The following is a 15,186-nucleotide window of genomic DNA, read 5'->3' as shown; positions in this document are numbered from 1 at the left end:
GTCACTTAAAAAAAGATAATTTAGATGGCTATTTTTTCTCTCTTAGTTATGCCATATATTAGCCTTTATAAACAGTTTATTAATCACTAGGTATCCTGGAGTGATAGGTCCTCTGATAGGTATGAGCTCTTCACACACAGTCTCTCTCAGCTTACTATTTCAGTCCCTCTTACCATGTTCAAGGATTATCAGCTGGGCTCCAGCTTGTGCATTTCCAACATCATTTTCAGCAATGCATTGATAGAACCCTTCATCTGATTTCACCAGACCCAAAACTTGAAGATTATGTTCCTTCTGAGGAAGAAAAAACAAAATTTTATGATTCAACTGATGAACATTAGTTCAAATCTCAAGGATATGCTCTTTCTGGAGAGAAAAAAAACAAGTACAATTATATGATTCATATAATGAATATTATTTACCTATGAACATGTTGACTCAGTTTTAATGACAAGGTACTGACTTAACTAGCAAAGGAAGCACTATCATCAACAATTAAGAATTCAATCCTTATAGGAAGGCATGTCTGCAATGCATGCAAACTTATACTTTTGCTTGGTGGGAATATCTGGCATGAAATACTAAGTCACCATAGTGAAAGTCTGAATTTGTGAATTCAAGGCACTTTCTTAAAATTATTTCTAATATCTGTTGTTATAGCAGATTAGAACCCCCCTATATAAAAGTTTTTCCTAAACTATCAAGTACGATATGAATGTCAACTATCATTATTGCTATTGATATAATACAACATAAGTTTAAGATTTTTTATAATAGGATGAAAATAATGATAAAGAGTAAAATGCTAAGTTAACTGTAACATGCTGCTTTTTAATTAGGATTAAATACTTGTGAATTACTTTTTTGTAACATATAACATTATGCATTTTAAAAATAGAAAACTGTATTCCTATGAAGAATGAATTACTTATGTGAGAAATTTGTAATTAGACATTAAGTCTTCAACAACTATAATTACTTCTGATTATGTCTATGAATGTCATATATGCATCTTAAGATATATCACTTTTTTAAAACCTAGATAATGCTATTATAAGGATATTAGATGATAATAACAGTAACAGTGGATAACATTTACTAAAGTGAAAGTGAGAGTCGCTCAGTTGTGTCCAACTTTTTGTGATCCCAGGACTATACAGTCCATGGAATTCTCCAGGCCAGAATATTGGATTGGGTAACTGGTCCCTTCTCCAGGGGATCTTCCCAACCCAAGGATTGAACCCAGGTCTCCCGGATTGCAGGTGTTCTTTACTAGCATTTACTATATATCTATGAAGTAAAAAGCAGAAATGGCTGAGTCTTCTTAATAGATTAAGGCTAATTAATTACTTTTGCTTTACTTTTTAAAAGAATCTTTATGTCTATTTTCACAACAACTGCCCAACACTGGGTATTCTTATTTTGAAGGGCTTGAGCATCAGTATAACAAGGACAGATTTCTGCTCCTTGACTACAGAGCTATGAAGACAACGGGGGCATGTGAATACACACACAGGATAATCATTACCCAGAAAGTGGTGCAGGCTGTATTTAAAAATGCTAGTATGTCTGAGTAGGAGGACAAGACTGTTGATCAGGGAACGTGAATTTCAGACTGAGTTTGAACACTGGTTTCCTCTGTGATCGTATATGAGCTACCAAAACATTTCTGGGCTAGCCTTCTCATCAGCCAATGAAAAGATTATATTCTAAGTGAATTTTTCTATGTTCATCCTAATACACCAGTTCATGTACTATGGATAACAGATCTCTTGGTGACTACATTTAAAGGGACTTAAAGGTTTCAGAGCTAAGTTTCTTTGAAAGATACTTACTACAATCTTAAAGTAATCACTTGGGATAACCATATCCCCATTCTTGACCCACTTCACAGTTGGAGTTGGCTTTCCAGTGACTTCACATTCAAACACAATATCCATAGATTCATGAGCATATATATTAGTAGGCTGCTTCAGGAATTCAGGTTGGGCTTTAAAATAGAAAGGAAATTAAGATATTAATAAAAGTAAAAATAGCTATTTGTATTTCAAACAATTAAAAAGTCACAGAATTCAGAAAGTTTTTAATTATTTGAGACTCACATTTTTTAGAAAAACGTAACATATATTTTTAAACATATGTTAGGAACATATGTTTAAAAATTGATATTCTGGTCTACTTAACTGGCAGAATAATTATAATGATAATTCTGAGTTTCTCTGTTGAGAAATATTTACTAAGTTGACTGTACTGAAAAATTGGAAAGTTCTAAGCTGTCTTTAAAAATGAATATGAAAGTCTATTTCCCTAAGATTTAAACCATTTTGGAAGAGCCACGATTACAATTCAAAAAGAGTTGATAAAACCGACATTATCTTCCTTTTCAGTCAAGATTGATGAGTAACCCACCCTCCAAAGAAATACAAATGTCACATTCAGTTCACTTCAGTTGTTCAGTCGTGTCCAACTCTTTGCAACCCCATGAACTGCAGTATGCCAGGCCTCCCTGTCCATCACCAGCTCCCAGAGCTTACTCAAACTCATTTCCATTGAGTCGGTGATGCCACCCAACCATCTCATCCTCTGTTGTTCCTTTATCCTCCTGCTTTCAATCTTTCCCAGAATCAGGGTCTTTTCCAAGCAATCAGTTCTTCACATCAGGTGGCCAAAGTATTGGAGTTTCAGCTTCAGCATCAGTCATTCCAATGAATATTCAGGACTGATTTCCTTTACGATTGACTGGTTTGATCTCCTTGCAGTCCAAGGGACTCTCAAGAGTCTTATCCAACACAACAGTTCAAAAGCATCAATTCTTCAGCACTCAGCTTTCTTCACAGTCCAACTCTCACATCCATATATGACTGCTGGAAAAACCACAGCTTTGACTGACAGACCTTTGTTGGCAAAGTAATGTCTCTGCTTTTTAATATGCTGTCTGGGTTGGTCAAAACTTTTCTTCCAAGAAGCAAGTATCTTTTAATTTCATGGCTGCAGTCACCATCTGCAGTGATTTTGGAGTCCCCAAAATAAAGTCTCTCACTGTTTCCATTGTTTCCTCATCTATTTGCCATGAAGTGATGGGACCAGATTCTATGATCTTAGTTTCTGAATGCTGAGTTTTAACCCAGATTTTACACTCTCCTCTTTCACTTTCATCAAGAGGCTCCTTAGTTCTTCTTCACTTTCTGCCATACTGCTGTCATCTGCATATCCGAGGTTATTGATATTTCTCCCAGCAATCTTGATTCCAGCTTGTGCTTCATCCAGCCTGGCATCTCGCATGATGTACTCTGCTGCTGCTGCTGCTGCTAAGTCACTTCAGTCGTGTCCGACTCTGTGCAACTCCATAGACGGCAGCCTACCAGGCTCTCCCGTCCCTGGGATTCTCCAGGCAGGAACACTGGAGTGGGTTGCCATTTCCTTCTCCAATGCATGAAAGTGAAAAGTGAAAGGGAAGTCGCTCAGTCGTGTCTGACTCCTAGCGACCCCATGGACTGCAGCCCACCAGGCTCCTCCGCCCATGGGATTCTCCAGGCAAGAGTACTGGAGTGGGGTGCCATTGCCTTCTCCGGATGTACTCTGCATATACGTTAAATAAGCAGGGTAACAATATACAGCCTTGATGTACTCATCTCCCAATTTGGAACCAGTCTGCTATTCCATGTCTGGTTCTAACTGTTGCTTCTTGACCTGCATACAGATTTCTCAGGAGGCAGGTCAGGTGGTCTGGTATTCCCATCTCTTTAAGAATTTTCCACAGTTTGTTGTGATCCACACAGTCAAAGGCTTTGGTATAGTCAATAAAGCAGAAGTAGATGTTTTTCTCTAATGTCACATTAGAGGCCTTAAATAGTTCACTCACTGCAACACACACACTTCCATTAGTAACACTCTTCATTACATGAAATGGTTTTTAAGGATGGGAGGTAGAGACAGAATCTTTGGGGACGAGTTAGATATATCTGGAAAAGCTTGGCAATTCCAGTATCTCCCTTTCCCCTTAACCCAAAGTTGTAAATTATTGGCTTAAAAATAACAAGATTCAAGAAGATTTTGAATTTAAAGGGTAAAAGTACATCTAGTCCAGCTTCCTACATAATGCCGTAATTTCCTATTCCTACAACATACATGACAAGTGGAACTTATAAACTTCTGTTTGAAGTTCCAAATGACAAGGAATTCCCTATATCAAATAATGACAACAGAGGCATTAAAAAAAAAAAAAAAAAAAAACAGCTGGGCTAAAATGTGCTCAGCCTGCTGGAATTCTGATTGTGATTGGGCTGAATCTGCAGCAATTTAACACCTTAACAACGCTGAGTGTTCCTTCTATGAACATGGTTTCTCACTCTATTATTTAGAGCTTTGGTTTCTCTCATCAATGTTTTATATATTTCAATATACAAATTTTGTTCACACTTTGTTACGTGTACCCCTAAGTACTTCAAAAACTTTGATGTTACTATAAGTGGCATGTACTTTTTTTTTTTAGTTTCTAATTGTTCACTTAGTATTGAGAGATGAAACTGATTTATGCATATTGACCTTTTATCCCATGGTTATGCCTAACATATTCATTAGTTTCAGCAACTTTTTATAGATAATTCTGGGATTATCTACATAGGCCATGTTGCCTGGTACTAGAGACAGTTTTCGGAGAAGGCAATGGCACCCCACTCCAGTACTCTTGCCTGGAAAATCCCATGGATGGAGGAGCCTGGTAGGCTGCAGTCCATGGGGTCACTAAGAGTCAGGCACAACTGAGCGACTTCACTTTCACTTTTCACTTTCATGCATTGGAGAAGGAAATGGCAACCCACTCCAGTGTTCTTGCCTAGAGAATCCCAGGGACGGGGGAGCCTGGTGGGCTGCCGTCTACAGGATCACACAGAGTTGGACACGACTGAAGCGACTTAGCAGCAGCAGAGACAGTTTTCTTTCTTTCTTTCTGATCTTCTTTCCTCTTTTTTCACTTTTTTAATCTATAGCACTGACTAGATGGGTTCAGGTCCTGGGAAGAAGTCGACTAACTTTATAATTTGAGTAAATGAAGAGTAAGAGTATAGAGAGCAGGCAGAATCCCAAGTAAGCAGTAGAAGCCAAGGAAGATAAGAATGTATATAATATTAAGAAGTAACATAATAACACAATCAAGAAAATAAAGTCTGCACAACTAGATGAAGTCAGGGAAACTTATTAATAGTGAATTTAACTCTTTTCAAACACTGGTTATTGTTGTTGTTCAGTAATCCAGTTGTGTCTGACTGTTTGTGACCCCATGGACTGCAGCACACCAGGCCTCCCTGTCTCTCAACACCTCCCGGAATTTGCCCGTTCATTTTTATTGCATTGGTGATGCTGTCCAGCCATCTCATCCTCTGACACCCTCTTCTCCTTCTGCCCTCAATAACTCCCAGCATCAGGGACTTTTCCAATCAGTTGTCTGTTTGCATCAGTTCAGTTCAGTTGCTCAGTCATGTCCGACACTTTACAACCCCATGGACGGCAGCACATCAGGCTTACCTGTCCATCACCAACTCCTGCAGCTTGCTCAAACTCATGTCCATCAAGTCGGTGATGCCATCCAACCATCTCATCCTCTGTCATCCTCTTCTCCTCCTGCCTTCAATCTTTACCAGCATCAGGGTCTTTTCCAAGGAGTCAGTTTTTCACATCAGGTGACCAAAGTATTGGAGTTTCAGCTTCAGCATCAGTCCTTCCAATGAATTTTCAGGAATGATTTCCTTTACGATTGACTGGTTTGATCTCCTTGCAGTCCAAGGGACTCTCAAGAGTCTTATCCAACATGACAGTTCAAAAGCATCAATTCTTTGGCACTCAGCTTTCTTTATAGTCCAACTCTCACATCCATACATGACTGCTGGAAAAACCACAGCTTTGACTAGACAGACCTTTGTTGGCAAAGTAATGTCTCTGCTTTTTAACATGCTGTCTAGGTTGGTCATAGCTTTTCTTCTAAGGAGCAAGTGTCTTTTAATTTCATGGCTGCAGTCACCATCTGCAATGATTTTGGAGCCCCAAACTAAAGTCTCTCATTGTTTCCATTGTTTCCCCATCTATTGGCCATGAAGTGACGGGACTGGATGCTATGATCTTAGTTTTTTGAATGTTGAGTTTTAAGCCCACTTCTCGCATCAGATGACCAAGTGTCCGCATAAGATGACCAAAATTCAGCTTCAGCATCAGTCCTTTCAGTGAATATTTAGGGTTGACCTCTAAACATTGGTTAGTCACCTATATTTATCCTTCTATGAATTATCTACACATGTACTCTGCTATTTTTTCAGTTAGAGTATTCACAATTTTCTTATCTATTCATAAGAGCTTTTCACATCATGCCAGTTATCAATTCATGGTCTTTCAGCTCCAAATCCATTCTTCTTTGTAAGAGACCACTTCACAGGCAGTGCCCTGTCCTTCCATCAGGAAGGTTCATAATGTGTGACTGCGTCTCTCGTGATGTTAAAAGCCTTTGATAATCACAAAAGGAGTTGCAAAACAGTATTACTCATTCTATCACTCCTTCTACAAAGAAATTGGGCTGAATTTGCAGCAACTCAACCCCTGTACAATGTGGAATCTTCCTTTCTATGATTCTCCTCATCAACTATTTTGTTACCCTTAAGTATAACGCTTATAGAAAGAACAGGATAATGCTTGATTCTTTTCTTGGGCTTACCAATTTTCAAAACAATGATCTGGTTCTCTAATATCATATCCCAAATGTGATCAGTGAAGGCTTTTTAAAAGTATGAGTTCGTGGATTAAAATATATTTGGTTTGTTTCAATCCACTAAAGTTAACCCTCTTTTCATTTTCATACTATCCCATCTTTGACCAAAAGAAGCCTAGATCCACAGGAATTTCCTGAGTCCTTTTTGACATGACCCAAGTGGTCTTTAGTATCTTCTGGTCACTGATTTTAGGCCCTACTGTGGATAAAGCCAGGAAATCTGTACTTTTTAAATATAAAATTATGATTTCATTTTAGTATCTCCAATTAAGTTTGGGACTATAGGTTTTAACTGGAACCTATTCATTTTACATCTCTATTTCCTTTCTCTCAAGCAAAAAATTTCTGTTCTCAGTGATGCCAACTTAATTCCTTATACGCTTTATCTTACACCTAGTAGACTCAGAATAACAGTACCCACATTTCCATCAAGAGAAAAAAGTTGAGGATTTTGGGAGTTTGGCCTTGTGCAGATTCTACTAGGTGTTTATTGTCCAATTACTATGTGACATTTATTTGAAACAGTTTCTTTCACTTGGAATTTTAACTCTCTGTGTGGCTATACTACCAAGTAGTTACACATTTAGAGTCATTTGTTTCATTTTGCTTCTCCTTTCTGGCAATTTTAAATAAATTTTTTTAAAAAAGGTATATTCCAAGAGGTCTTGCTTCTACCCTATTTTCTCTACGCTCTTCCCTCTCTTCACCTATAGGTAACCATGAACATTTTAAAAAATGATTTATCCTTCCACTTAAAAAATTGTAAGCAAATAGTCACATACAATTTGTACCCATCCCTCTTTATTGGATTAAATAAATACACACGAAATGATCTTTCCCACGTTTGAAGCCTTCAATCTTTAACCCCTATGGTACCTTGTTTCTGAGGAACTGACATATTCCTTAAGTCTAAAGGACTGCTGCTACTGCTGCTAAGTCGCTTCAGTCGTGAGCGACTCTGTGCGACCGCATAGACGGCAGCCCACCAGGCTCCCCCGTCCCTGGGATTCTCCAGGCAAGAACACTGGAGTGGGTTGCCATTTCCTTCCCCAATGCATGAAAGTGAAAAGTAAAAGTGAAGTCGCTCAGTCGTGTCTGACTCTTAGTGACCGCATGGACTGTAGCCTGCCAGGCTCCTCCATCCATGGGATTTTCCAGGCAAGAGTACTGGAGTGGGGTGCCATTGCCTTTTCCATCTAAAGGACTGAGACTCCCCTTAAGGCAGAGTACATAATTCTGAAAAATAGCAACATTCTCTTCAAAAGAAAATCCAGTTATAATTTTAGTATGCATTTTTAGTAAGCAGACTTTCAAAGACTATTAGAAAAAAATCATCACAATGTTCCATTCATCATTTACTTTTCCCTTTCATGAATCAAAAAATAATACCTTTAAAATGTTCTTTGGATCTTAACTTCTCTGTAGATAGAATTCACCCCAATTAAACACAATGTAAGAGCAGATGTTTGTGGTTGGGAAGTTAAATTGATAACCAGAGAGCAAATGAGTCAATTACCATAAGAAAATAAGCATCCCAATGGAAGATTATGCATTTTGTTACCAATGAGATAATTAACCTTCAAATTCTCTTTGACAGTTCCCTATCCCTTCTAATGCCATCATCATTACACAAATAATTTTAATTGCTAAATGCACAAGTAGAACCTAATACTAAAACATATTATACTTGCAAAATTCTCTTACTGGGAACATCAGTGAATCACAGCAGTGTTATACAATGCTGGAAATTGCCACTCAATTCAAAAACAATACACCAACACCAATGTTTCAAGGTTACTTGACTATGCTGCTATTTAGAAGATATACCAGTTTTCGTTTACATTAGCTCTGAAATGTTGGAGTTTCTATTGTTTGATTTGAAACATTTAAGCACTGAAATTCTTAAAAAAGTACTTTAAATAGAGAAACAAAGCAATTTTGCCCATTTTATGTTAAGCTTCACACTTGCTGTTTTTAAGTTTCTTTTCAATAATTCACAAGATTACATGTAAGTCCTTAAAGAAAACCCAACAAAATAAAGCCCAAGCATTTTTAACAACCTGAAATTCCTTCATGGATGTTGTCTGACGGTCTAATCATAAATATGCTATAAGTACTGGCTCAACTAATGGAACAAAAATACATTAGAACCCTTAATACTTCTTGAGAAAGCTTCTTGTTCCAAGGAAGGTAAATGTTTCCCTTAATCTCCAGGTGAAACAGGTGAAACCAGTTATGAAGCAACAGAAAGACAGAGTTGTCACATGACCTTGAAATTATATTTCTATCCTCTCCCTGCACCTCCACACCCAGGAGCATTGCATTTCCTTAACCCTACTTCTCAACTTAGCTAACAGGTACTCATCCTTCAGATATGGGGAGGGAGGAGGGAGGAGGATTCAGGATGGGGAACACATGTATACCTGTGATGGATTCATTTCGATATTTGGCAAAACACAATAAAGTTTAAAAATAAAATAAAAATTAAAAAAAAAAAACAAAAAAACCCCCAATCCCTTAAAGAAGCTTTTCCTAATCCACAGCATCCCACACCCTGCCCTTTCTTTCTCATTCCTAGGCCATCACTGCCCTATTTACTACTGAAACCTCAGTGGCCTAAACCATAACAGGTGTTCAGTGCTGTTGTTCAATAGTTGTTGACATCAATGGTTACCTGAATTGTAAAAATCCTACTAGTCAGCACTATCAGAAAATTACATGTTGAGAACAAGAATTTTTCAAGCATTCTCAAGTTTCTCAAGGATTTAATATTTTATACCACTGCTTCGCCAATAGAAATTAATAAATCTATCTTTGCTGTGAATTTTCTGCATACGTTTTAAAATGTGCTTTTAAATGTTTATGATAATATAAAATCTTAATAATCATATAACTTCAGTGCTCACATTTATGTTTATAAACTGGCTTATATGATTGTAGAATTTATTCCTAGTGCAATGTTTCTCAAACTTGGAGTCTTAGGGTTCTTAAAGCTCTTAAATTGGACAAACACCTATAAACATGATTTTTTATGTGTGAAGAAGTCACAAAAATCTTTATTAAATATAGGTTCCTCTTCCCTGACAAGACTGAACCGCATTTTTTGAATGATGCCCCTCTATTATCATGAGGACCATTAACTGTGCCATGTTTACACAGAGAAGGCATGGAGGCCTCCAGGTTGATTATTTTCACTTTGTATTATACATACATTAGACATGCTCCCAAAATAGCTAAACTCAATCTGTAAGCTCTCTCCTTTCAGCACTGTAGAAGTGCACAAATGACTGAGGACAATGTTTCTCCAAGAGAAAATCATAGACTACGTGCAGAGAAATGCAAAGATCTTAGAAAAGTTTTGGTTGTTGGGTTTCACCACACATGCTTGAGAATTCCAAACAGCTACAGAATCATCATCTTAACAAGTTTTCCCAGATTACTCTACCGTGCTGAGGTGTGAGAACCTCACATGAGAGGTCACTAAAGGAGAACACTGTACACATCACCACCTTTCTATATACACAGAAACTCCCCAATTCTTGTGCCTTCCAGGACCACAAAATTCATTTGTTTGCTCAATTATTAAACAGGTATTTAAATGAGCAACTACTAAGCTACAAAGACATTTCACTGTATGCTGTGAGTGAGATAATAAAAACGTGTTTAACAAACTGTTAAGAAAAAGGTATGACATTTTAAGAGAAGAAGACCAAGTGTTATACAGATGTGAATTCAAAGGGAAGAGATGTAACTACCAGTGATGCATAGAAGGATACACAGAAAACTGGTCTAGTGGCTACCTCATAGGATAACTGGGAAACAAGCAGAGTGACTTGTTACCACATACTCTCCCCCTCAAATTAAAAAAAAAAAAGGGTAAAATAAGCAAAATATGAAATTTACTATCCTAATCATTTTTAAGTGCACAACTCAGTGGTATTAAGCACATTCATAAGTTGAGGCAACGATTACCACAATCCATCTCCAGAACTCTTCATTTTGTAAAACTGAAAACGCTATACCTATTAAACAGTAACACCCCACTCTGCGGCCTCCCACAAGTCCCTGGCAACCACCATTCTAATTTCCATCTCTGTGATTTGACTACTCTAAGTACCTCATATAAGTGGACTCACTTATTTGTCTTTTTTGTGGTATCTGTCATTACAGATAATATGCATCTCTGTATACAGATCTTTGTACACATGTGTAAGATCTTCAGGAGAACAGAATCTTAGCAGGAATAGCTAGTCAAGGTGATTTCATATATAAAAATTTTATAAATATTACCACTGGCTATACAAGTTTTATGTTCCCATCAAAGAACCATTATCAGTAAGAGTAATTAACATTCTACTAGAGGGCCTAGTTAGTACAATTTAAAAAAAGAAAAATATAGATAAGCGGGGGGAGGTTGGAGAAATCTGTTCCCCCAAACAAGTACACCATGGCAATGACTACTAGAACATTCAAGTAACCTTTCATGGAAAAATTCCAGTGTGTACTGTTATACTATTTGTGGTCAAGGGGAAACTTCAATGTTTTAATCAACCGGATAATAACTAAACTACGGTACACCTAGCTGAAGGATATATTATAGCCTTCCCATTCAAAATGTAGGACCAACAACAGCATTGGCATCATCTGGGAGCTTGTTAGCAACACAGGATTTGTGTCCTCCACCCTAAACCCCCTGATTCACTATCAGCATTCTTACAAAATCTCTAACATTTTAACTGTATGTTAAAAGTTTAATAAATAAGCACTGCTTTGAGCATTTAAACACTGAGCAGTCTGACATGTATAAACATGGAATAATCTAAAGACTGTCAAAAGCAATGTCAAAAAGCAGTTTGTAGAGCAACACATATGGATGGGATGGTCCTATTTATTCACAAAAACTATATATTTCTAGATGTACACATCTGCAAATGCTTTTTAAAGGCAGTTGAGAGGTATATACACTAAACTGATGATAGAGGTTACTTCTGAGGCAGGGGGTGGGAATGAGGATGGGACAATGAAGATTTATGTTGTTAACACGGTTTGACTCTTTAACAGTGGTACTGTATTTCTTAGAAAATTTAAAAAGGAAAAATTAAAGCCAAAACAGTAAACTGAAAAGCTATTAGAATTAATATAAAATTTTCACCTAGCAGTATAAATGCTTAACATCCTTTTCTATGTCACTCATATACAATAAGATATATGTATAAATTTAAAAATATAATTCACAATAATGACAAAAACAATTAAATAGGTATGCACCTAATGAGGAAAGTAAAAAACCTTTAAGAAGATAACTGTAAAATTTTACTAAGGGACATAAAAGAAAGTGCAAACGAATGGAGCCACCAATAAAGACCCAGGCATATATGAAATTCTCATGATAAAAGTGACACATTAAATCAGGAGGAAAAGATGCCTAACTCAGTAAATAACCCTAGAAATGATGTAGCTATTCAGAAAAGAATAATGCTGGGTTCAGGCCTTATTTCTTATACCAAAATAAAGCCCATATCTAAGATTTAATGGTTAAAAACAAACAGACCCATAAACAGACTAGAAAGAAAACATGAGATTTTTAAAAATAATCTTTGAAGAAGGACTAAGTGTGACACAAACCAAGAAACCAAAAAAGGTAAACATACTGTGCTACATAAAACTGTGCATCATTAGTAACTATCATAAATTAAAAGATGGGGGAGAGGGCACACAAAGGTCTAATTTCTTTAACATATAAAAGTTCTAATAAATTAAAGTAAAACGCTCTCAGTCTTGTTAAAAAATGAGAAAAGGATATGAATGGACAGTGTATAATAAAGAAATACACAATTTCTAAATATATGAAAAGATGTTAAACCTCATTTGTGTAAAAATAAGCAAATAAAAATGTCAAGATACTATTTTTTTACCTCTTAGGTTGATATGAGTAGAAGAAATGGACATTCTCTCATATATCTTGGAATTAATACAAACTGATACAAAGCATAGAGAGAAAGTATAGTAAAGCAAAATATAAGCTGCTTATACTCTTTAAAATCCAGCATTTCACCTTGGGAGATACATCTAACAGACAGACTCACATATTTACATAGACATGAGGGTATTCTCTGCTTGCTGTTTTTAGCAGTAAAAGATTGGAACCATTAACTAGTAAGCTATTTTAACTACAAACCATTAAGACACTACTGAAATGGTATGGACCTAATAGAAGCAGAAGATACTAGAAAGAGGTGGCAAGAATACAGAGAAAAACTACACAAAAAAGATCTTCATGACCCAGATAACCACGATGGTGTGATCACTCACCTAGAGTCAAACATCTTGGAGTGAAAGTCAAGTGGGCCTTAGGAAGCATCACTACGAACAAAGTTAGTGGAGGTGATGGAATTAAAGCTGACCTATTTCAAATCCTAAAAGATGATGCTATGAAAGTGCTGCATTTAATATGCCAGCAAATTTGGAAAACTCAGTAGTCACCACAGGACTGGAAAAGGTCAGTTTTCAGTTCAGTCCCAAAAAATAGCAATGCCAAAGAATGTTTAAACTACTGCACAAATGCAGACATTCACATGCTAGCAAACTAACGCTCAAAATTCTCCAAGCCAGGCTTCAACAGTACATGAACTGAGAACTTCGAGATGCTCAAGCTGGATTTAGAACCAGAGATCAAATTGCCAACATCCAATGGATCATAAAAAAGCAAAAGAATTCCAGAAAAACATCTACTTCTTCATCTGTGACTACGTTAAAGCCTTTGACTGTATGGATCACAGCAAACTGTGGAAAATTCTAAAGAGATGGGAATACCAGACCACCTCACCTACCTCCTGAGACACCTGTATGCAGGTCAAGAAGCAACAATTAGAACTGGACATGGAAAAACAGACTGGTTCCAAATTGGGAAAGGAGTACCAAGGCTGTATATTGTCACCTTGCTTATTTAAGTTATATGCAGAGTACATCATGCAAAATGCTGGACTGTATGTAGCACAAGCTAGAAACAAGATTGCCAGGAGAAATACCAATAACCTCAGACATGCAGATGACACCACCCTTATGGCAGAAATGAAGAGGAACTAAAGAGCCTCTTGATGAAGGTAAAAAAGGAGAGTGAAAAAGCTGGCTTAAAACTCAACATTCAAAAAACTTAAGATCATGGCATCTGGTCCCATCACTTCATGACAAGTAGATGGGGGAAACAGTAGAAACAGTAAGATACTTTATTTTCTTGGGCTCCCAAATCACTGCAGATGGTGACTGCAGCCATGAAATTAAAAGACACTTGTTCCTTGGAAGAAAAGCTATGACCAACCTAGACAGCATGTTAAAAAGCAGAGACATTACTTCGCCAACTAAGGTCCATCTAATCAAGGCTATGGTTTTTCCAGTAGTCACATATGGATGTGAGAGCTGGACCACAAAGAAGGCTGAGCGCTGAAGAATTGATGCTTTTGAACTGTGGTGTTGGAGAAGACTCTTGAGAGTCCCTTGGACAGCAAGGAGATCGAACCAGCTAATTCTAGGAGAAATCAACCCTGAATATTCACTGGAAGGACTGATGCTGATGCTGAAGCTCTAATACTTTGGCCACGTGATGTCAAGAGCTGAGTCCTTGGAAAAGACCCTGATGCTGGGAAAGATTGAAAGCGGAAGGAGAAGGGGATGACAGAGGATGAGATGGCTGGATGGCATCCCGACTCAATGGACCTGAGTTTGAGCAAGCTCCGGGAGATAGTGAAGGACGGGGAAGCCTGGCATGCTGCAGTCCACGGGGTTGCAAAGAGTTGAATACGACTGAGCAACTGAACAAAACTACACATGTTGGGTAATGGTGGAGTGGCTGATGGCACCTTTGAACTCAAGGGAAGCCAAGAGGAAACTGAACTACATACACCTTTGGCTAGCTTAGTGGGATGATGTATTTATGTGATTTGCCAAAACATCCATGTAAACATAAGTCGTCTCAGTATAGAATGGATTCCAGAATACTCCTTCTGCCCAGTACACTAACATGACCCAACAAAGACACAAAGGTTCAGAGTCATATTCATGTTACACATCCTAAACACTGGAGCAAAAAAACCCTACTTAACTTTCTATTCTCATAGAAAATGACCTTAAAAAAAAATCACTGTTAAGAAGAGACAAATAAAATGCAGCCAAAATAAATATGACATAAGTGTAATAGTCAAAAAGTAGTGCTATTTTTCTGGAATTTTGTGCGGTTTACAGCATTTATTTTTTTTTTTAAACTATAATTTGTTCTGTTTAATCTTCTCATTGTAAATGACTATTCATTTTCTTACACAAGGCTTCCAAAATAATTTTCACTCCAAGCCCCACAAAAGCTGAATCTGCTTTAATGACAATAATCTCTGACCACTGATTATACTTAACGTGATTTTTACACATAAAATTTTTGCTTG

The 15,186-nt window shown here is 37.2% G+C and overlaps 1 protein-coding gene across 2 annotated transcripts in view; it reads right to left on the bottom strand.

The window, feature by feature from the left end:
- NEO1 (neogenin 1) overlaps window positions 1-15,186 on the bottom strand; it is a 237,205-nt gene that overhangs the window by 95,259 nt on the left and 126,760 nt on the right. For both annotated transcript variants that reach the window (XM_070377403.1, XM_070377404.1), the window contains exons 6-7: window positions 1,836-1,990; window positions 174-294 (exon numbers count right to left, since the gene is read on the bottom strand). In XM_070377403.1, the coding sequence (XP_070233504.1) occupies window positions 174-294; window positions 1,836-1,990 (276 nt within the window). The remainder of the gene's footprint in view (window positions 1-173; window positions 295-1,835; window positions 1,991-15,186) is intronic.

This window comes from Bos mutus, chromosome 10 (genome assembly GCF_027580195.1).
Source record: "Bos mutus isolate GX-2022 chromosome 10, NWIPB_WYAK_1.1, whole genome shotgun sequence".
Classification (NCBI taxonomy): domain Eukaryota; kingdom Metazoa; phylum Chordata; class Mammalia; order Artiodactyla; family Bovidae; genus Bos; species Bos mutus.
Note: the sequence above shows the minus strand (reverse complement) of the source record. Positions and strands in the feature narration are given on the sequence as shown.